Source organism: Balaenoptera borealis (assembly GCF_965194805.1).
Source record: "Balaenoptera borealis genome assembly, chromosome: 3".
NCBI classification, from domain to species: Eukaryota; Metazoa; Chordata; class Mammalia; order Artiodactyla; family Balaenopteridae; genus Balaenoptera; species Balaenoptera borealis.
Window position 1 is genome coordinate 175,033,963 of NC_138866.1, and position 24,018 is coordinate 175,057,980.

At 48.2% G+C, this 24,018-nt stretch overlaps 2 protein-coding genes across 3 annotated transcripts in view; one reads left to right on the forward strand and one right to left on the reverse strand.

The window, feature by feature from the left end:
* LOC309625700 (cyclin-Y-like) overlaps positions 1-24,018 on the forward strand; it is a 121,754-nt gene that overhangs the window by 34,015 nt on the left and 63,721 nt on the right. The gene's annotated exons all lie outside the window — the stretch shown is intronic.
* Positions 5,091-23,938, reverse strand: FZD8 (frizzled class receptor 8). Its single transcript, XM_082385438.1, has one exon. It carries the CDS (start codon positions 23,134-23,136, stop codon positions 21,067-21,069), a length of 2,070 nt encoding a protein of 689 aa, XP_082241564.1. The 5' UTR covers positions 23,137-23,938; the 3' UTR covers positions 5,091-21,066.

Genomic DNA, 24,018 nt, shown 5'->3' on the forward strand with positions numbered 1-24,018 from the left:
CTACTTATACAGCTGGCCCTCTGCATCCGTGGATGGATTGAATTCAACCAACCATGGATCTAAAATTAAAAAAAAAATCCAGAAATTTCCAAAAAGCAACACTTGAATTTGCTGCATGCAGGCAACTATTTACGTAGCATTTACATTGTATTTACAATTATTTACATAGCATTTATATCGTATTAGGAGTTACAAGTCATCTAGAGATGATTTAAAGTGTAAGAGAGGATGTGCTTAGGTTATATGCGAATACTAGGCCATTTCATATACGAGACTGGAACACCTTCGGATTTTGGAACCAATTCCCAGCGGATAGTGAGGGATGACTGTCCGGGAAGAAGGAGGACAAGTTGGGGCCAACAGCTGGCCAGCATTTGCCTCAGGCAGCACCCATGCCCTGGGTACCTGCCCCGTGGGAGGGATTTAATGCATTCTCAGCGGCCCACGAACCAGTCTCAGGAGGGAAGCTAAGCGAGGACGTTGGCTCGGGTCCCTGCACCGGATGCACTGGGCCCGCAGAGAGGAGAAAGGAGGTGACGAGGATGAAGAGAAGTCACGGGAAAGGGCCTGGGACCCAAGTCTCTTGTACTGGGAACTGCCCTCTTAGATAAGTGCGTTTCAGACGAGAAAGGATCTTCTTAGTGGGTGTAAGTGCACAGCGATGGTCTTTGCTCAGTATGAATGGCTCGTTAGATGCTGTCTAAGTCTAGCTTTCTAGGTTAGGTTTCCAGAAATCTTCCCGGTGGGTGTCCTGGCCGCGGTGGGCACCAGCTGGTGGAGCCCAGGTCTGAACCACCACGCCTGCCCCTGGCTGCCCCTGAGACAGATGCGCAAGAGAGCAGTGAGCTGACGCGCTCGGCCGAGAGAGGGATTATTTACGGAATGAGTAAACACGACTCTTCTTTTGTAGGATGCTAAAATCCACTGCGAGAACCTACGTCGAATTTTCTGAGTGTGAATCTGGTTTCTGGCAGGAAGTGAGGAGGAGGCCCGGTGCTTTGCAGTGAAGGCTTGTCCGGGGTCGCCCCCTGCCGTGGAGATGCCGCCACCACTAATTCGGCATCCCAACTGCAGGGCCCAGCTGGCAGCCGAGCCCCTGAGCCCTGCCAGCTGTACTTTGGTTGCTCCGTGGGAGAAATGTTTCCTAGAAAGGAAACAGATGTCTCTCGCCCCCTCCCCACATTGGAAATAGATGAATGTATATTTTTCCTCCCTCCTGTCATCATAGGGTGATGGGCGACTTTCCTCAGGCAGCTTTCTCCTCTGCGCTGTGACCCAAGAGAGAGATGTGAGTGGCAGAAAATCGAGCCGAAAGAAGTGACTAAGTTTTCTCAGAAGCTAACTCGGATGAAATGCGTTTCATGGAGAATTCAGGAAATTCAAAATCAAATGCAAAAACTAGATTTTAGTAAGAGTCTCCTCCTTCCCCAGACAGGTGGAGCACAGAAGTACATGACCCGTGTAAAGGATGCAGCGATTCTGTAGCATGTGCCTCTGGCCGACTGGCGTCCACATCCCAGGCTCCCAGCCAATCGCCCTGCCCAGAGGTTGCTTGTTGGGGGGGGGGGGTTCTTCTCCCTGCAGCCCTCCCTCCCTCCTCTGGCGGGTGCTTCCTGCTTTCCACACAGCCCCTGTGTGTGCTTTATCAATAGGCTGAGAAATGAGATTTCAAATCAATGGAGCTACGTCGATTAACCAGTATTTATTGAGCATCAGCTCTGCACCTAGCATTTAATCTCTTGGTTTTGTTTCTTTCTATGAGGCTAAGAGAAAAAAGAAAATCAGCTTATCACCTGAGAGGCCAGCAAACCGATGGGAAGAGTTCTAGCTAAAGGCCATTGTTCCGGTTCAAATAACTCCTCCAATTCCTGTGAACTTTGATTTTCTCTGCCCTGAAAGGAGCATGTAAGGACTGCCTTACTTTGTGGGCTTGTGGGGAAGTTCAGATGAGATCGTGGAAGTGGATGCCCCCCGGCAAGAGAACAGTGCCGTGTGTAAGGTGTGTCCGGGGCGGTGGGTTCACCCATGCTTGACAGATGACTCTAAACGGGTCTCTCCAGGAATTTGTGCTGATACGACATTTGCATGAGGAGGAAGATGTCCGCAGACTCAGGGATGCACCCAACCTCCTCCCCACATCCTTTCTGACCAGCAGAGGCCTCTCGTGGACCATATTTAGGGTGTAATATTTCTTTCTTTTTTTTTTTTTTTTTAAATGAATAGCCCAGTTTGCTTTTTTTTTTTTTTTAAGAAATTCACGTTCTTTTATTTATTTATTTATGACTGTGTTGAGTCTTCGTTTCTGTGTGAGGGCTTTCTCTAGTTGCGGCAAGTGGGGACCACTCTTCATCGCGGTGCGCGGGCCTCTCACCATCGCGGCCTCTCTTGTTGCGGAGCACAGGCTCCAGACGCGCAGGCTCAGTAGTTGTGGCTCACGGGCCCAGTTGCTCCGTGGCATGTGGGATCTTCCCAGACCAGGGCTCGAACCAGTGTCCCCTGCATTGGCAGGCAGATTCTCAACCACTGCGCCACCAGGGAAGCCCGGGTGTAATATTTCTAAGCACCAAAATGGTAATTTATTTCTGGTGCTGGTCTCTTGACCATTTTCACTCTGTTCTGTTCTTGCTTATCCCCGCCCAGAAAGAGCAGGGTTTAAGAAATCTCAGCAGCAGATCTGGGAATTGTATTAGGTTAACTTTGGAGAACAGGGGGTGAGAAATGAGGGCTAATGGAGAAACTGTGGGCACTCTGGCCTCCTGGGAAAGAGATAATTCAACAAGACAATGATTCATCCTCTTGGGGTTGAGAGTCAGCCCCTTATTTCTAATTTATTTTTGCCTACGGTGTCTGATTGTCCACTTCCCTGGCTTTCACGTGATCAGGCTGCAAACTGCAAACTGCAAACGTTTGGCCTGAGATGTGGATTTGTAGTAAAAGATGACAGCTGAGACCCTCAGCGGTGGTGTTCAGGGCGGATCCTGCAACCCTTGCAGTGTGACTGCCCAGGCAGCTGTGTAGTGGACGTGCCAACAGATGCAAATCTCTCTCTTCATTTACTATTCCTCCTTCCAGCTGCTTGCTAAACAGCCACAAAAATTCCCTTGCGGCTATAACTTGTCAAATAAGGTATCTGCAAAGGTGCCTGAGGTTTTTTTCCCCCTGGATTTAGGAAATGATGTGTAAATTTTGTGTTTAAGGATTTGTTTTCCTTTTCTTGTGCTTTAGAAGGTTAAAGTGCTTTTGACCTCAGAAATAGTATTTGAGAGGTAATTAAATGTCTGTAAATTGGTCTTCTTCACCTGGGATATTTGATCCGAAAAAAGCCTCACGCATTATTAAAGTTTACACTGAGCATATCTAGGGCCATTTCCTTCAGAAATGAAAATTCAGTCATTTCGTAGAGGTGGTTTGCGGGATTGGCCATTAGAAGGAAATAAAGTCTTATGCTAAAGGAGGTTCATCAGATTTTGTTCTGTGCCCGGAGTGGTTCCTCAGAGAGCAGTTGAGAACATCGTTAAGCCTGTACTCCAAGGACAAGGAAATGTTTCCATTCTCCCACCAGCTGAGGGCTCTGGGAACAGTAGCTTTTTTTGTTTGTTTGTCTTTGTTTCCTCATCTATTAAAAAAAAAAAGTGTCACCTTTCAGAAGTAAGATAAATGTAAATATGGAAGATGACTTGTTATGTCCACGTATTTATCGAGCATCTTTAATATGTCTGGTACTTGTACAAGGCAAGAGGTGAGTTACAAGAGAAAGATAAGGAAAGACCATCCTTGATTTGGAGGATGTCTTTTGATGAGACAGTTGAGGAATAAATGCAGGCAACATATGCTTAAAAATTAAATTTCATGGTTCAGACTTGGATATTTCATTATAAAATTTCTGTTGTTTATAAATAAACCACCATTGAGCTGAATGGCAAAACTTCTCAAAGTAGAGGAACTGGACCACCTCCCGTTACTCACGTGGCGGCTGGGCCTCAGGTGTCAAGCTACCGCACCTTCCTGGGCGCTTCAGGTGCCCCTCCCTCAGGTACTTGCCTCCTCACTGCCCTGCTGGCCGTGGCTCCTCACCTACACTGCACCCCCAGGAGGCCTCCCAAGCCCATTCCCTCCAGCATCTGTCTCATCATCTTGGAATCTTCCATCTGCCAGGGGCCTTAGTGACTCAAACTTAACGAGCTAATTTTACACCTGGGTAAATGAAGGTCTAGGAAGGTGAGGTCACTTATCTAATATAATCTGGCCAGCTGGTGGCCAAGCCTTCCCACTCCCAGCTGGTTTTGGTCCTTCCATCGCTCCGGGATGCCTTCTTGAAGGCAGTCAGACAGAAGGGGTTATCGTTCACAAAGCTGAACGTTGACAATAGTGTAGGCTTTCTAGGAGGTTAACAAATGAACAGAGGGTGCACGGTCCCCATAGAGTGAGTCCTACATATATATATTCACACACACATATGTATATACATATTCTTTTTCATATTGTTTTCCATTATAGTTTATTACAAGATGTTGTATATAGTTCCCTGTGCTCTCCAGTAAGACCTTGTTGGTTTTGAGTAAGTCTTGAATAGTGGTATTTGAGGCCGTATGAGAGGTCTACAGTAGAAGAAGAATGCAACTGGTGTCTGATTACAAGTTAGAGCGGCAGACATTTCTTGAAGTTAAAACAGTTATAATGGAAATATAAGAACATAGAACTTTTGTAATAATGCCCCTAGCCTCCCTCTATAACACAACATCATAATCTGTTTGTAGTCTTAGCTTCTCAGGTGTTAAAATTTATAACTGCACTTGTAATACTCTTATTCTGCTTTTCCCCCTTGCTCACCAATCATACACATTGTTCATGATTCTCTGATCGTTATCAGCCGTTTGAATGGGTGCAGAATAATCCACCAAGTGACGGTGCTGGTCATCAACCCCAGCCTCTGCTATGGAACATTCAGATTGCTGGTGAATGAAGTGCTTCTAGCTTTTTGATATTAGAAAATAAAATAGCATGGGCACACAGGCCTCTTCTCTTATTGGATTATTTCTCTACGATAAATTTCCAGAAAATTGTTATTAAAGTTTGCATACATTCTCAACTTTTTTTTTTAACTTTTGGGTTTATTTATTTATGGCTGTGTTGGGTCTTTGTTTCTGTGCGAGGGCTTTCTCTAGTTGCGGCAAGTGGGGGCCACTCTTCATCGCGGTGCGCGGGCCTCTCACTATCGCGGCCTCTCTTGTTGTGGAGCACAGGCTCCAGACGCGCAGGCTCAGTAGTTGTGGCTCACGGGCCCAGTTGCTCCGCGGCATGTGAGATCTTCCCAGACCAGGACTCGAGCCCATGTCCCCTGCATTGGCAGGCAGATTCTCAACCACTGCGCCACCAGGGAAGCCCTACATTCTCAACTTTTTTTTTTTTATATAGTAAATCAGTAGCGCTTATTTTTTTTTTAATTAATTAATTTATTTTTGGCTGTGTTGGGTCTTAGTTTCTGTGCGAGGGCTTTTTCCAGTTGCAGCGAGCGGGGGCCACTCTTCATCGTGGTGTGCAGGCCTCTCACTATCGCAACCTCTCTCGTTGCGGAGCACAGGCTCCAGACGCACAGGCTCAGTGGTTGTGGCTCACGGGCCCAGTTGCTCCGCGGCATGTGGGATCCTCCCAGACCAGGGCTCGAACCCGTGTCCCCTGCATTGGCAGGCAGATTCTCAACCACTGTGCCACCAGGGAAGCCCCCATTCTCAACTATTAAACCACTTTTGACTCCAGGCAGACCGTTTGTGATGCTTCCATAATTTCGTGGGTTGAATTTAAAATGCTAACCCTAAAGATGACATTTCCCTGTCATGCTTTGTCTAGAACTTGGGGGAGTTCCCTCCAGGTAGATGTCGTGTCTGAGACCCCACTAAGTCTGTCAGTGAAGTTGACCTTGGGCATGGAACTGAGTCACAGTGACACACGTTAGTTACATTTTAGTAATTAACCAGTTAGTAAAATAGTCATCCTTACCTATTAGAGAATTTAAATCCAATAAGATTTACAAGTTGGGCCAACTTTTCAAAGAACTTGATCAGCTAGGTGTGTTTCAGTGCATTCCAGGTTGTAATTATTTAAATCATGATTTTCCCCCATGCTTGAGGAAATTGCCTTTCCGGAATAAATTTCAGTCCAGATTAAACTCAAAACCACAATTCTATGTTTTTCAGCTTGTGGCTCCCAGCTGTCCTGATTAAGAGCTGGTCTTGCCCGGTTCCCAGGCTCTTCTGCCCCTCTACTTTATGTCAACTTGGCAGCCCCCAGACCCAGGTAGGCCTGGAAGTAAGGATGCTGAGGGGCTGTCTAGAGGCGGTGGAACCTGCACGGCTCTGACTGGTGGGGTTGGGGAATGAGGAAGAGGGATGAGGTCCTGGGTACTTGGTAACTTTCACCAAAGAGGAAACCCTGGTGGAAGATGGATGCTGATGGTTTCTGGTTTGGAAGTGCCGAGGTTGAGTTGTCTGTGGAGCGTTCAGGAGATGCCCAGCTGGAAGTTGGTCTTACTGGACCAGAGCTCAGAGATGTTTGGCAGGAGACAGATTTGGGAATAATCAATGTAGAGCTGCTATCGGGTCCTTGGGCATTCGTGCCCACGCTCTACCCTCTGCTTCAGGCAACCCCTAAGGGACAGGGAAAGAGCCAACAGTGTCAGCAAGGCTATCAGGATCCCTATGGTCACTTCTAAGGGAGCGAGTCCCTTGTCTCCTAATAACAACCAGGCCTCATAGCAAAGCAGCCCCGATTATTCACCCTGAGCAGGGTCTGAGTCAGTGGGACAAACAGCGGATCTGCAGTATTCCAGAAGTTGTCAAATATCTGTGCTTGAGTTTATATATTCCTTTAAAACTCTAAACTCTTTCCTTCTGTGTCCTCCTTTCTGACACCACCTGGGTCTCCACCCAAAGCCTCTGATGAGATGTATCATATTTACTACACCCCAGGGGGGCCCAATGTGCGCCGTGTCCCCCATTCCTTGTATTTCCGTGTCATTGGCAGGGGGAGGGGTCTGGCATCCTGCACCTGATTTGGTGGATAGAGCAGAATTACTTACTTACTTAACATTATTTCTATAGGCATGAGTTGATATCAAACCTGGTCTTTCGTTTAAGTGTCCTTATGCTGTTGCTTCCATTGTTCTTGTTGCCAGATTGTCTTTTTCTCAGATGAAATTTACCTTTTTTTTGGGGGGGGGATATTATTTAAATTTCATCATGCTGATATCTTTTATTGCCAGTTTTACTTTCCAGACACACACGGACATGATGCCCCAGCAATGGTGGGTAGAGTGCTGGGGAGAGAAGAGGGCCAGGGCGGTGGCCTAAAGGGGCTGCCCAGCGGCTGGCCTTTCTGGAGAGCTTGGTCCAGGCACCCAAATTGGTGCCACTATAAGTCACAGTCTCCAGCAGGGTCCCCACCGCTGTCCCCCCGACTCCATGTTTTCCTAGTTAGCTTCCCAGCAACCATTTTAAACTCTTCTTCCCCATGCCCACCTTAGCTGGTGACCTTGCTTACTACCTGCCCTGCCTGGATTTTCTTTTTTTTGGCTGCTCCATGTGGCTTGCAGGATCTTAGTTCCCTGACCAGGGATCGAACCCAGGCCCTGGCAGTGAAAATGACGAATCCTAACCACTGGACTGCCAGGGAATTCCCCTGTCTGGATTTTCTGATTGAATCTGTCATAACCCCCCTACAGGATAGGTAGTGGGGCTCAGTGTACAAATGAAAAAGTTAGAGAAGGTCCAATAAACTCCAAGTTCCCCACTGTAGCCCCAATATAGGGCATAGTGTCTGGCGCCAGGTAGGTGTTCAATAGGCAATTTTTCAAGTTAATTTTAACATAGGAGAAACTTAAAACTATGGGGAGATGCCAGCACAGAAGGAAGGTTTGAAGACATGAGATAAAGAGGAATCAGTAACAGAACAGCTATTCGACCCGATGGAGGATCAGACAAAGAATGCAGGTGAGGGGATTGGCCCTGAGTGGAGGGGAGATGTCTCCTTGGAGACCAGAGGCAAAGGGGTCAGGGCGGAGCAGACGGGATGCTCACGGGAGGGTGGGGAGTGTCTGTGGGCAAGTGTGTTTGGAGAAAGTCTGGAACAGCTGCCATAGGGAACGGAGAAGGAAGCTGACCAAGGACGCGCACAAGAGATCAGCCTGTGTCCCTCTGGCTGGAGGAGAAGGGCATTAACTGAGTGTCTACTGCATGCCAAGAGCACAGGTCAGGCCAGTTGATCCTCTCAGTAGCCCTGAGACAGATTTGACAGATAAGGAAACCAAGGCTCACTGGTAACTTTCTCAAGGCCACACAGTGAAGGAAACTGCAGCAGGAATTTATTAATAGATCTGACTCCAAAAACCTGTGTTCTTTCCCATACCCCACCGCCTCTTGCAAGGTTTTGGCTCATTATGGACAAAAGCCCTCCCTAAGCCGCAATCAACTCTTGGCCGGCTCGAGGCTTCTTAATCACTCCTTTTCTGGGCCAGGAACAGAGAGGACGCTTACGGTCATGGAGGTACTACCTTTGCCAGCTGCTGATTTTTCCATGAGGAGAGGATTTCTCAGCTGCTTGATGAGCTCACTCTGTGTGCCTCTCCCACTGGGTATGCAGCAGTCTGTTTGCACTTGACCCTTTGATCAGATGCCCGACTGCTCTGCTCGGGGCATAAGGAACCTCAACCATGTCTTCTTACACAACTTAAAGTTCAATAGTGATATAAAACTTTTAAAATTCACTTTTTATAAACTGAATCCAACAAGTCTTTAAAACAGAGGTGTGTACACTACTATATATAAAATTGATAAACAACAAGGACCAACTGTATAGCACAGGGAACTATATTCAATATCTTGTAATAACCTACAAGAAAAGAAAAGAATCTGAAAAGTTATATATATATAAAAGTTGTATATACATATATACACATATATATGTATATATGTGTGTGTGTGTATATGTATATATATATATGTAAAAAACTGAGTCACTTTGCTGTACAGCTGAAACATTATAAATTAAGTATACTTCAATAAAATAAAAGCCCCAGAGGCGTGACATATTTCTATAACTCTTGGAAATTTTTTCTAGTTGGATGGGGCCCATCCATGGCTGATGTTTGAAATTACTCATCAAGATTCAGCTCTTGAATTAAATATTCAAGCTTGGATACCTTTTAAAGTCCCAAGGCTTTGGGAGAAACTGCTCCCTGTATCACCTGGTAGCAGCAATTACTTTGGTGATCATGACAGATCAATGATTGTGATAAGAGGAGGAGGAGGAAGATGATAAGTTCAGGGAAGGGGGGGGTGGACTTCTTGGGGATGGAGGGGAGAAGAGGTTGGTACCCAAGTGGGAAGAGGGAGAAAAGGAGGAGAGACTAGAGTCACGAAGATGAACTTTGTGTGAGAGACACCAAGGGACAGAGAAGGGAGCCCAGGCAGGGAGCTGGTGCTTGAGGAGATCAGGGCAAACACCAGGATGAAGGGCCAGAGGCAGAGTTTAAGGCCCCATCATTGTGAGGCTGGGTAACAGCATGTGGGGATAGGGTGCAGAAGGAGCCTAGTGGCCTTGGACATTTGGGAAAGCGGAGGAATGGTGACTTGCCTTTGTGTGTGTGGGTCAAAGAGGTCTAAGGGCCTCACTGATCTGTTGGTAACTCCACATCTCTAAATAGGGCCAACAGAGGCCCAAAAAGACTCCCTTTAGAGAAATGGAAATAAAAACAAAACTAAATAAATTGGACCTAATAATGAAACTTAAAAGCTTTTGCACAGCAAAGGAAACCATAAACAAGACAAAAAGACAACCCTCAGAATGGGAGAAAATATTTGCAAACGAAGCAACTGACAAGGATTAATCTCCAAAATTTACAAGTAGCTCATGCAGCTCAATATCAAAAAAACAAACAACCCAATCCAAAAATGGGCAGAAGACCTAAATAGACATTTCTCCAAAGAAGACATACAGATGGCCAACAAATACATGAAAGGATGCTCAACATCACTAATCATTAGAGAAATGCAAATCAAAACCACAGTGAGGTATCACCTCACACCTGTCAGAATGGCCATCATCAAAAAATCTACAAACGATAAATGCTGGAGATGGTGTGGAGAAAAGGGAACCCTCCTGCACTGTTGGTGGGAATGTAAATGGATATAGCCACTATGGAGAACAGTATGGAGTTTCCTTAAAAAACTAAAAATAGAACTACCATACGACCCAGCAATCCCACTACTGGGCATATACCCTGAGAAAACCATAATTCAAAGAGAGTCATGTACCACAATGTTCACTGCAGCTCTATTTACAATAGCCAGGACATGGAAGCAACCTAAGTGTCCATCGACAGATGAATGGATAAAGAAGGTGTGGCACATATATACAATGGAATATTATTCAGCCATAAAGAGAAATGAAATTGAGTTATTTGTAGTGAGGTGGATGGACCTAGAGTTTGTCATACAGAGTGAAGTAAGTGAGAAAGAGAAAAACAAATACCGTATGCTAACACATATATATGGAATCTAAAAAAAAAAAAAGTTCTGATGAACCTAGGGGCGGGACATAGAGAATGGACTTGAGGACACAGGGAGGGGGAAGGGTAAGTTGGGACGAAGTGAGAGAGTAGTATTGACATATTTACACACTACCAAATGTAAAATAGATAGCTAGTGGAAAGCAGCTGCATAGCACAGGGAGATTAGCTCAGTGCTTTGTGACCACCTAGAGGGGTGGGATACGGAGGGTGGGAGGGAGATGCAAGATGGAGGGGATATAGGGATATATGTGTACATATAGCTGATTCACTTTGTTATACAGCAGAAACTAACACAACATTGTATAGCAATTATACTCCAGTAAAGATGTTAAAAAAACAAAACAAAACAAAACAAGACTCCCTTGAGTCAGCCCAAGATGAGGGAGTGCATGTGGTCTCCTTGGGGTTATTGGGAGACTCTGTCCAGGTATATCTCCCCAGGGGACCTTGCCAATAACCCTGCATGTGTTTCTAACACCAGTGTTTCCTAATAAATTGTTATTCATTAGTTGGGTCAGAAAGTGTGCTTTCTATATTACATTTTATTTTTGGCTGTGTTGGGTCTTCGTTGCTGCGTGCAGGCTTTCTCTAGTTGCGGCGAGCGGGGGCTACTCTTTGTTGCGGTGCACGGGCTTCTCATTGTGGTGGCTTCTCTTGTTGCGGAGCACGGGCTCTAGGTGCGTGGGCTTCAGTAGTTGTGGCATGCAGGCTCAGTAGTTGTGGTGCACAGGCTTAGCTGCTCTGCGGCATGTGGGATCTTCCCAGACCAGGGCTCAAACCTGTGTCCCTGCATTGGCAGGCAGATTCTTAACCACTGCACCACCAGGGAAGTCCCATAAATTATATATATTTTTTTAATACCTCCCAGAAATTCTGGTTTGGATGGGGCATGTACTCTGTTTTGTATTCTTTTCCTTGGAGCCTTGTTGGGTTTGATTGGTGAAGAGATCATAAGGAAGTTCATTGTAAATAAAAGGAAGCAGGATGGAACTTCGTACCAGAGAAGGAAACATGGATGTCATCAAAGAGGAGGACACAGAACGAGGGTGGAGGGACCCCAAAGACACACTTCTTCTACTTCTCAAATGGGTGCTTGCCCCCAGCCCAGCAGGGTGCCTCTGGATGGGGGCTGGTCCAGTGGGGGTGTTGTGGGAGATTTGGAGGCAAAATATAGGCCCAGAGACTCACCTAGAACTGGGGTTAGAATGGCATCCAGGTTGTGTCAGTAGAGTTTTGATTGTGCTGGGAAATCACACTGCTGATAATCCAAATGGAATTAACACCTTTTGTTGTTAACTTGACACTTCTCACCCAAGCTAATGAACAGCTTACTGTAAAACTAAACTGGTAACTTTAGGGGCCTGGAAAAGAGTTCCCGACTTTCCGCAGACCCACCCTCACTTTATTGAACTTGGAAACTTCTGTGTTAGTCTTGCATTAATCCTTCTTGAGCTGGCACAACACGATTGTGCTGGGAAGTCATGGAATTCACCACATTCATCCTTTAATTAGAATAAACTTGGATTTAAAAGCTTCTATGTGATTTGGAAAAATCCAATCTTTGGTCTCAGACTGCTAAATCCTCTGAGAATTTTGAAATGCAAATATACAAAGCATAATACAGTGTTAGGTTCTATTAATCTGAAGAGTATGTGAGTCATTTTAAACCTAGAGTATTTCAGACTTAGTCATTTCCTTCATATGAAATCCAACTTTCCAGCATAAAAGTTATGAAGGGCAAGGTTTTCCAGCATATAGAACTACATACACATCTTCAGTGTGGGAACTGGGTATGGAGGTAGGATTGCTAATGGGCTTTGCAGCATTTTATTGCAACTGTGGTTAAACTTTTTTTTTTTTTTTGCTTCATCCAAACTTTGCTTCTCATAAACTTTCTTCTCTATTTTTCTCTCCTCTTTATTCTTCTTGCTGTTTAGCTCTACTGGGTGTTCATTTTCTCCAGTGAGTTTCACATGAAGAAAGTGTCTGCAGCAGAACACAGTGCTTTGAATCCCCTCCCATATCATGGTGGTTCACGGAGATGCTGAAGTGTAATTCCCAGTTCTCTGCACAGTAGGTGCTCGACAGACATGTGCTGAATGAATGGATTTTTAGAACAGCATAAAATTTTTAAAAATGATAGAAATTCTCTCTTCTGAGTGGGTTAAAACACTGACATTTAACCATTATAAGGACACTGGAAGTCACAAGCATCTCATTGAGGGGTTTATACTTATATCTTGATTTTTCTTCTTTTTCTTGTAAATAGGGATTTAAAATATACTATTTTTCTCTCGATCATGTCATTTGTTTCTAAGAATTGTGAGACGGGCAGAGTGATAGTACATCAATTATACCTCAACTTAAAAAAAGAGAAAAAAAAGAAGGAAGAGCCATGCAATAATTATTACCCTCATTTCATGGATGAGGAAAATGGAGTCCAGAAACATTGATAATAAAAACTAGGGCAAGAACACAGAAATTCTTAGTCCAGTTCTTTTTGTATTTTACTTCCCTCCTTTCAGGAGAAGGCAGACTTAACTGTGGTGAATAGTCTGTGGGGAGCTGTGGTGGTCGTTACTGCTATTCAATAAATATTTCCAGGCACTTCCCTGCACCCTTTGGGGTGTAATATGGCCATATGATTTGCTTTGGTTAATGACACATGTAGAGAGGACACTGCCATTTCCAGGCAGAAACTTTAAGAATCAGTGGCTATATCCCTTCCAACCTATGCAGGGAAAATGGAAGCACATGCCAAGATAAAGCTTTCAGCAACCTGGCATCTAAGGTGGAAAGAATCCCTCTACTGACACATACTGGACAATGTGTGTAAGTGATAAATTATTATCATTGCTTTATTGAAGTATAATTGACATACAATATAATATTAGTTTCAGGTGTACAACATAGTGATTTGACATTTGTATACACTGGGAAATGATCCCCACAAAAAGTCTAGTTACCATCTGTCACCCTGCAAAGTTCCAAGTTTTCTTTTCTTCTTGTCATGAGATCTTTTAAGATTTACTTTCTTAGTAACTTCCAAATTTGTACTACAATATTATTGACTATAGTCCTCATGCTTGTACATTACACCCCCATGATTTATTATTTATTTTATAACTGAAGTTTGTACCCTTTGACCCCTTCACCCATTTCACCCACCCCTCGTCTCCCTCCCCTCTAGCAACCACCCATCTGTTCTCTGTATCTTTGAGTGTTGTTTTGTTTGTTTTGTTTTTCAGATTCCACATATAAGTAAAATCATATGATTTTTGTCTTTCTCTGATAAATTATTTTTTGTTGCATTAAGCCATTGAGATTTTGGAGTTGTCTGTTATTGTAGCAAAACTTAGCCTCATTTTGATTGATACGGAAACGAAGGAGCATACGTGGGTAAAGAATGCGTGGGTCACTGGGTGGCTGGGTGATGAGATGAGTGAATAATCACTTGTGACTGGATAAGGTCCAAGGGATAAATCTCTTCTCTTTGTACCAATGTCCTAAGTGCATAGATTCAAATAAAGTGTAAACCACAAGGATCGAGGAGGGTATTTTGAATGAGGGCACACATATGTTCATTTTCACAAGCTAAGTGTCTATAGCTACATCCTGTATTTCTAATCCCAGCGATGCTATGAAATGATACCTTTTGTTTGGTTCTAACAGATCCTTTTAACAACTTCCATTTTAGCAACTTCCAGTTTTTTGGTCCCCCAAAAGTGTCTGTGTCCGGATTCCTGGAACTAACTTCTTTTTGGTTCCTATTAAGTATAGCCAAGGATGCTCTTTAATGGTATTACACAAAATTTGTATCCTGTCTATGGGTTTGACCTATGACCCTCTGCTTAGACTCTTTCTTACAGAAATTGGATGAGGTCTGACAGTTAAGATCTAAGATCATACTTGTTCTGTAGACTCAGGAAAACCTCAGAGTTTACTTGTGGAATGAATCTCACTTTCTGGGTCTTTGGTCAAGGTCTCATCCCTTCTTTCAGGGTACCTGGAGAAAGAGTAGATTTCTGCACTGAATAAACGTTATCCGAAAAATTCTAAAACTTGAGCAAAGTTCCAGCATCAGGTAAGATAGTATGAGTTTACTTTTAAAGATACACATGGTGACATACATTCAGGATCACAGCCTACCTGCCTCTAGGACTACAGGGTGACAGGTCACCTGGTCTTGGAAAGTCACACCCAGGTCAGGTCACCACAGGATGAACCTTCATTTCTAGCTGAGTTGGTTTTACTAAATATTTACTGAAGAAAAAGAGTATCTTTAATTTTAATAGCTTCTACTAACAATATATCAACATGATTGGGTCCTTCTAGGTTTACAGGTTGGGTTTAATTTCTAGGTTAAAAGACTCATTCCCTATGTACCCAGTTTTTGGTTGTTTCATTACAAGTGAAAGAAAAAGCAGGGTTGTCTAAAACAGCCCTGTGTAGCGAGAGCTTCCGTTCAAAACAACATAGCATGAAGTTCTCCCTTTGGACCAGGTGAGGGCACCCTTGTCCTCTCCCAAATATTTACTCAAGGTGACAAAAAATAACCACTTCCATTTAAATTGGTTAAATTGGATGACAAAAGCAGTTTGCTTAGTTAACTTCTAGTTGTATTTTGTTGTTTCACTTTAGATCATAACGTCACCTTCAATTGCAGTTCGCTGGCTTTCAACTCTGCCTACACATGAGAATCATTCACCTGGGGTAGTCTGAGAAAACTTTGAATTCCCAGATTCCATGCCCAGAAGTTCTGGTTCAGCTGGTCTGGGGTGCTGCCGGGACATGGTGTTTTTAAGAAACACCCCGAGTGCTTCTAGCATGTAGGCAGGGGTGAGAGCTACTGCCAGGGTGTTAGTTAATTAGAAACAGGTTTGTTAGAGGATGAACGTTGGAAAGAGTTTTTCCAATTTACATTAGTGTACGGTTCACCTGAGCATTAAATAAGGTGCTATAAATAGGTACCTTTGTCCTTGGTGAATAATGGTTCTCCCCAAGGCTTGGAAAGCCACTAAAACGTGGTCATTTAGTTAAAATTTATCCTGACTTTGCTGCCTGGCCAGTCCTCCTTCACTCCATCCTTCTCTGGCCGCCCCATTCCGCGTACCACCATTCTCTTGGGGCATCTCCTGGAGCCTGTGGTTTAAATCAGCTGAGCTCATCTCCCTTCCCGCTGGTCCTCTCCCTCCAGAGGTTTCCGCGGGGCTCAGCCACACTCTCTGTTTGCTGCTCCGGCCCGGCTCTTCAGCACCCAGCGGCTCTGCTTTTCACTTTCTCCCTGGAGGCTCCAGGCCTCTGCTGACCAGGGCACGGTACTCCCACTTTGGGGCCCTCTCCCCGGCGTGACTCCATCAGCCGCTGACCGCTTCCTTCCTCCCAGTCACTGCAGCTCCTAAGTAGCAGACAGACTGTGTCCTTGGGCCTTTGTATCAACTAGGAAAATGTGAACGTGGCCACTTATCGTGTTACTGTGAATGCGGGCAGTGCAGAGCAGGTGAGCTGGCCCCGTGTCAGCCAGGGGCCGGAGAGGCAAACGTTCCCGAGCTCCCCGGGCAGCCTCTCAGGCTGTGTGTTCGAATGTTCCTCTGGAGGTCAGCACCAGACCATGGAAAACCTGGACTCTGGTAGGATTCTGGGACTGGCTGAACACGGCCAGGAGAGCTGATGTCAGGGATGGCTGCACATGGTGGGTGGTGGCCTTAGGGACTTACACAGACACCAGGGCAGCGGGAAAGGCCTAGGGAAATAGGAGTGACACGTAGGATCTGTGGCTTCTAAGCCCAGCTCTGCTCCTGGCTGTATGACCTTGGGCAAGTCCAGTCCGCTTCGGGCATCAGCTTCCTGGCCTGAAAATGAGGCACCTTCGTGTGCGTGCTGAACGGCTGTGGAACTGGATACAGCACAGCTTCCGATTCCACATTCCGTCACATATTCCTAGGCCACGCTGCTTCTCCTTGTTCACAGAGCAGCAAGGTTCGCAATAACCCCTTTAAAACTCCAGGATCGCACAGGTGACCTAATATCTTCTTTGGTCCCCTTCCCCTTGACCAGTGCCGCCCCCTCCCACCTGGCCCTACCGGTCACTCTGATCCTCAGGAGCAAGAAGCCTTCAGACATGGGCTTCGTGAAGCTGTCCCTTTCTGTACGCACTCCTCGCAGGCCTGGTCTCCCCACACTGCTGTGCTCAACTACTCCAGAACGGACGCCTCCCCCTCTCTTCCCTTTGGCTGACCTGTGTCCTGGCACGGTTTCTATTCCGTGCTGTGCTTCCACGAACACCTGGCTAGACGATGGGGGACAGCCTGCGTCCCTCTCAAGCCAGCAGCGTTTGTGCGCGGCATTGGAGAGCATCCACCGGAATCCGCAGGTGGGCTTCATGGTGGGAGCCTGTAAGGCGTGTACTGAAATGAACAAGCCGACTGCATGGCCCCCCTCCAGATGGTCTTCACGATTTATTCTTTCCCCCATTAAGTTTTGGTGTGGTGAATCTTTGGTGAGCTGCTCATTCTTGAAATAAAAGTAACTCAGAAGACAATTTTTTAGAAGACCTATCATTGGATTTCAACCCAGCCTAGATTTTTCGCATAACTGTTGTATCGAGAGTTTAATTCAGCTGAGGTCTCTTGGGGCCTTAAACGGATGCAGTCTGGGGAATCTTTTTCTTGAGAGAAGGAGTTCAAAATTATGAATATAAATAGCTGCAGGCCCTCTGTGCAGGGGTCAGGCCTGCACCGCGGGGGGCTCAGTAGTTGAAAGAATTGAAATGAGGGAGCCCGCCCATCCTCCGGTTCTGGAACTTTGCAGCATCGCCAGGTGGCAGTATTGTATCAAGTGTGGAAGTTGATCACCGTGGGCGCTGTGTGCTGCATCTCAAGGGACTATTTTGTAACTATGCTTTCAATCGCATCCTGTGCTCACAACTGCGTGCGGCTCCATGTGTGACTTTTCTTTTGGCAAAACAATCCGATTTCCTTCCCTCAAACTTTGAAGACTTACAGAAACCTTTAAGGTCATCCATGCAGGTGACATCAATACAGGTGTCACTGTAATGGTGACAAAGTTTGCTCCTTAAACTTCTAATACACTTTCCCCTCTGTTTTGTGGTACTTTCAAGTTGCGTTCATTATAAAGCAAAAAGAAAGTGTTTCACATAACTTCTGCCACAAGTACTTTTAATGAGCTTTGGCTTTTCTAATGCTTTTAACCATATTAGACTTTATTTACATTGATCTTCTAGCCACACAGTAACCTTATCCCCTCCTCGTCCCCCCGTATTTGACAAGGTTTTCAGAAACTCGACTGGCTCCCTGCTCTGGTGAGGGATCCATCTATATTCATCTAACACAGGTGGCCAAATACTCTTCCTCCCTTTTCCCACCCCTCAAACCAATTTGGAGTGTTTAATCCCATTAATAGATACCTTTTGGGTACTGGCAACTTTGCAATTCACGTTTTAGGTTTAAAGGCAAGGAACTAGCGCTCTGTTTTAATTCTCAGTCTCTAAAATCAGCCTCTGCGATGACAGGTGCAGCTTTCTCCTAAGAGCTGTCCTCAGAATTGTAGCCATTTTGTAAAAGTGATCAAATGTGGCATTCTACAAGGCTATACTGAAGAATTAATAAAGGAAAAAACTTCAAAGTTGACCATTTCCCACTGTCACATAGTTGAAAATATGTCAATAGTGAGACTCCTGCTAAACTTGGAAACCAATAGGCTAGTTAGTCTTTTAACTGTCTCTCCTTCTCACATACGTGATAAAGACTGCGGGAACTGCCTTTAAAACTTTACAACTGAAAGTGTAAGTTTATGGCTGGTTTATGTACACAGAGTACAGGAGAGTCACCCCATGGGTTAGATGCAGGCCACTCACTGGTACCCAAGTTACAAAATAGTAATTCTTTAATATAAACTGCCAGGAGGTGAAGATTTTACAGTGGTTCTGACTTGAAAAAAATAGAATCGGCATGATAGCTGAAGTAGGTGTTCTTCCCGTATATCTAATTTTAAAAATCCAATTAACACCAAGAATGACTCTGGAAAGGATGTGCAAAATGTTTCTACCAAGAAACCCTCCTTAAAAGCCTCTTACATGACAAAGATCAGTCAAAGAAGTAGTTTCCATCCTATTCATTAAAGGAAAAAAAAAATTGAACCACTAAATATTCCTATTAGGAGAAGTAAAGAGAACAAACTTCTTAGGAGGATGCAGCGAACAAGCCCCCACCCAGCCCCCAATGTGCGATGCCCCCCATCATTAGCAGGGTAGCTGCCCATTTCTTATCTTGATTGACAGGTTAATAAGGGACCTGGGGCTATCTTTTCAGTCTGAACACACAACCTTACCAATTACTTTTAAATTATTGCTAATCTGTCCGAAAATAACAAGCAAGAGGAATAAAAATATCTGAAAAAGAGAAATGTCTGCTGAAGAAGCTTTTACTTCCGGTGCTTTAAAAGGTTCGGTTCAGAAAACTTGCCAGAATTTAGTCAATAGAATTTAGGCACTGAAGGTTTTCTTTTTCTTTCTTTTTTTTTTTTTTTTAACGAAAAACTTGTAGTTTATAATAGTTCATTGGTTCAATTAGGAGCGAAAAAGAAGGGAGTTTTGTAATGCAATTGTCCAGCAAAGGAAAACGCTTTAAATTGGGGGATTATGTGCGCAGACCACCTGTAGGGCATTCAGAGCCCTTTTCTATAATGCTTCAACCCATGCCTAGCTGCCTGCAGGCTGGCTAACAATGCCGCGGAAAGCTGTTTAAAAGGCTGCGCGCACTTGTGCCTCTGGTCTTCACTAACTGTTACAAGTCTTCCTCTCCGTCGCTCTCTCTCCTTTTTAAAGTAAAAGTCCCACATCCCTTTAATGGAAGAACTTTAAGGCTCCGCGGTGGCCAATTGGTCTGCACCAAGAGGAGCCGGGCCGCAGGGAAAGAAACTTCAGACTATACAGCACATTTGGAGAGGAGAAAAGATCAAAGTTTTTCAAACTCAAAAGACCAAGTTCCCTACAGATTAACCCTATTCATTTGGCTCCTCTTAAAGGAATGGTGTGCTGAGCCACTAGGCAGACAGGTAAAAAGTTCAACAATTGCCAAAGCATTCTTCTGCTAATTCAACAGCCTCTGCTCAAATCAATTAGCTTAGTCTTGACAGAGGAACAATAGCTTTTTCTCTAGGAAAAGCAGCACATGTGATATACACAAGCCTGGAAGGTTATTAAGATGTTAACCCGTTAGTTTTATCCAGTAAAGAGCGCCTGCTCTGCCACCAAATTGTCGAGTGACTTACACTGTAAAGTGTGATCGATGGTTTAAAACATTAACCTCTACCCTACCCTTCCGCAGTGTGTTCAGTCCTGGAAGAGCTGGTGCTTTCAGAATCACAGACGTGAGAAATGAACGTGGAGTTTGAAGCCTTTAGTGATATCATACAAGATAAATAACAAGGCGGAGTGGAATTAGTGCCTTGCAAAAGTTCCGTTTACAGACACTAAGGTGAGTGTCCTTATCCATGGATCAGAAATGAGCTACCATTCAAAAAACACCACCTTCTCGGGAAAGGTGCAAAATCTTAATCTTGATTTCAGTTCAATAGTGATATTTCAACTTTGCTAACAACTTAGGAACTAGAGTTTAACAGGTCATTTTCTCCATGCCTAAGGGCAGTGTACATAATGAGGAACTAGCAAATGTGCGTGTTTCCAACGGGCCCTCAGCAAAAAGCACTTTCAAGGTTTAACAGTTTAGGAGAGGCAGGGGGAGAGGGCAATGTTTAAATCATTTATCAAAAGTCGTTTTATTGCCAAAATAGAATACTTATATTTGTTCTTACAGGGGTGGCCTCTAAACTTTTTACAGAAAATGTACAGACTGTATATCTTTGGATATGTACATATTTTACACATTTTTACAATTTAACAAATAATTATATAAATACATCCTCTAATGTAAGAAACCCGTATTTACTTGGGGTGTATAATTAAGACATTTCTTGTTTGTTTACTTAAGGCATCTGCCTGGTCATTAAGAATACCCAAACCGTGCAATCCCATTAGGTCGCGGTCATCCCTCCTCTAGGACGTGTTAGGGGTGAGGGTTTACGCAGGAAGAGTCGAGGGTGGAAACTAGGTCCCTCAGGTGAAATCTGTAGGTCTGGCTTCAAGCTCAGCAAATGGCAACCAGCGAGGGCTCCAAACCTTGGGTCCTGGAAACGCGGCAGCAGAGCTCACGCTCCTCTGCCAAGACAAATTAACGCCTGGCGGGAGGAATTCCTCGCCCGTCGGTGGAGGAACGGGGGCTGGGTCTGGGAGCCTTCAATGCCAGGTACTTTGTTCTAAGCGAGTCCCAGCTAATGGATACCATTAAGAGTTCATTATCATGCTAATAGCAATCAACACGGTGAAGGGGGGGACCCTCTGCCTCCGAGTGTCCCCCCCCCCCCGGCAACACTCGGTCTCCTCGCCCCCTCCCCAGCCCTCCCGGGCGCCCCCTCCCCTCCGCTCAGACCTGGGACAATGGCATCTGCTTTGGATAAGACACGGAGCTGGCCGTGCCAGACCGCCACGTCAAGCCGGTGCTGACGTCGCTGTACAGGGAGCCCGCCCCGCCGCCCGGCCCCCCGCCCCCGCCGGCCCCCGGGCCCCCGCCCCCCGGGCCGCCCCCCGCCGCGCCCGCGCCCGCCGCGCCAGCGCCCTTGCTGGCCCAGCAGCAGCGGGTGCACAGCGCGCGCCACGACTCGAGCGTCTTGCCGGACCAGACCCACACGCCCGACGTGATGCCCACCACCAGGCACATGAAGTACTTGAGCATGAAGACGGCGTAGTCGGGCCGGCGCGCCTGGTCCGGCTGCAGGTCCCGCAGGCACGGGCAGTTGTGCGTGGCCTCCCAGCGCGGGCGGTTGTGCTGCTCGTAGAAAAGACAGGCGACTACGACGGCGGCGGGCACGGTGTAGAGCACGGTGAAGAGGCCCAAGCGGATCATGAGCTTCTCCAGCTTGTGTGTCTTGGTGGGGCCGCCCTGCTGCTTGATGACCGAGCGGATGCGGAAGAGCGACACGAAGCCGGCCAGCAGGAACATGGTGCCGATGAAGAGGTAGATGACCAGCGGCGCCAGCACGAAGCCGCGCAGGTTGTCCAGGCTCTGGTTGCCCACGTAGCAGATGCCCGCCACCGGGTCGCCGTCCACCGAGCTGAGCGCCAGCACGGCGATAGACTTGACGCTGGGCACCAGCCACGCGGCCAGGTGGAAGTACTGCGAGTAGCCGGCGATGGCCTCATTGCCCCATTTCATGCCCGCCGCCAGGAACCACGTGAGCGACAGGATCACCCACCAGATGGAGCTGGCCATGCCGAAGAAGTAGACGAGCAGAAAGACCACGGTGCACAGCGCCGGGCCCGTGGTCTCGTAGCGCACGTGCTGCTCCACGGCACCCAGCTCCTCGTACTCGCCGCGCCCGCCCGGGCCGCCCGCGCCCGCGCCCGCCGCCCCCGCGCCCGCCGCCGCGCCCCCGGCGCCCCCCGCCCCGCCTGCGGCCCCGGCGCCGCCGCTACACGCCACCTTCTCGTGGCCCGCCACCAGGCGCACCAGGTAGCCAACGGACACGAAGAGGTAGCAGGCCGAGAGAAAAATGATGGGCCGCTCGGGGTACTTGAAGCGCTCCATGTCAATGAGGAAGGTGGAGACGGTAGCGAAGGTGGACACGAAGCAGAGCACCGACCACAGACCTATCCAGAAGACGGTGAAGGCGCGCTCGTCCTGGCTGAAGAACGGGTTGTGGCAGGGCAGCGCGCAGTTGGCGATCTGGCCCGTCTTGACGCGATTATAGAGAGGGTGCCGCTCGCTGGACACGCTCACCATGGGCGCGCGGCACTGGCAGCCCGGCTCGCAGGGCGCCGCGCCGCCGCCAGGGGGCCGCGCCTTCCCGCCTCCGCCGCCACTGCCGCCGCCGCCGCGCGCGGGGGGCGCAGCCGCGTCCCCGCCGCCGCCCCTGCCGCGGGACGGGGGCCGGGCCCCGGGCGGGCGGCCGTGGCCGCTGCCGGAGGGCGGCTGCTCGCCGGGCGGCGGCGGCGGCGGGCGCCGCGGCGGGCTGGGCGCGGCCGTGGTGAGGTCGGTGCGGTTGTAGTCCATGCACAGCGTGTCAGGGTTGCCCTGCTCGGGCAGCCTGTCGCAGCGCATGCGGTCGGGCCAGGCGAAGCCGTACTGGCGCATGAGGGGCGCGCAGCCGGCCTTGGCGCGCTCGCATACCGAGCGGCAGGGAGGCAGGGGCTTCTTGTAGTCCTCCAGGCAGATGGGCGTGTACATGCTGCACAGGAAGAACTTGAGGTCGGGCGAGCACTGGATCTCCACCAGCGGCCAAAATTGGTGCACCTCCAGGCCCGCCTCGTCCTGCGTGTCGTGGTTGAACTGGTTGGGCATATAGGTGTAGTTGTAGCCGATGCCCTTGCATAGCGGCACGGTGATCTCCTGGCACGCCAGCTCCTTGGCCGAGGCGGCCGCAGCGCCGCTGGAGCGCTGCAGTAGCGCCAGGGCGGCCAGCAACGAGGTCACTTCCAACAGGTAACCCCACTCCATGCTGCGCGCCTCGGCCACGCGCCTTCGCCCTCCGGGCGGCGCGCGGAGGGGCGCTGGGAGATCCTGCAAGAGCGCCGGAGGAGGGGAGAGAGGGCGCCCTGCCAGGCTCTCTCCTGCCTCTCACGGGAGGGGGGTCTGCCGATAGCCTGGTCCCTTCGCGGGACGCGTCCTCACGGCGCTGCGGGAGACGAGGGTGGCTGCCGGAGGGCACCCCGGTCCCCGGGTCTGCCCCGCTCACTCCGGCCGGGCTCAGCCCTCGCAGGGCAGAGTGGCCGGCCCCCGGCTCATCGTCCCTCTCTCGCTCGCTTTCTCCGCGCGCGCCGGTGACTTTGCCGGGCACCTAGGGCGGCGGCGCAGCAAGTTTCCTCTCGGGCGGGCCGCTGTGCGCAGTCAAGATGGCTGGGCCAGGCCGCTCCGCGCCCGGTTCAGCCCCTGCGGCCCCCTTTCGGCGTCCCGGGGCTCATGCTCGCCCCTAAGGCCGCGCGGCTGCCGCCGGGGTTCGGGGCCCGCCTCCACCGAGGCCACCGCCCTCTGTCCCCGGCGTCGGTCCGTCGGTCCGCCGCCGGGATGACGGGCCCCGCCTCCGGTGGAAGTCCGCGTCGCGCTCCGGCCGGCAGTAGGGCGAGGTGTCGGCGGTCCCCTTCTCGCTGGACTCACGGAGCTAAATTCAGGCCGGAAGGCGGAGCGGACACCTGAGCGGCGCGCCAGCGCCCCGCCGCCGCCTCCTCCTCCTCAGCGGGAGCAGAGCCCCTCGCCAACTTCCCGCTCCGGCCCCGCTGCGCCCCGGCCGGCTCATGAATATTTATACGGCGCGGACTCGGTCTCCGCCCGCGGCCGGCGCGCCAATCCCGGGCGGGGGGCGGAGTCTGCGCGCTCCCCAGG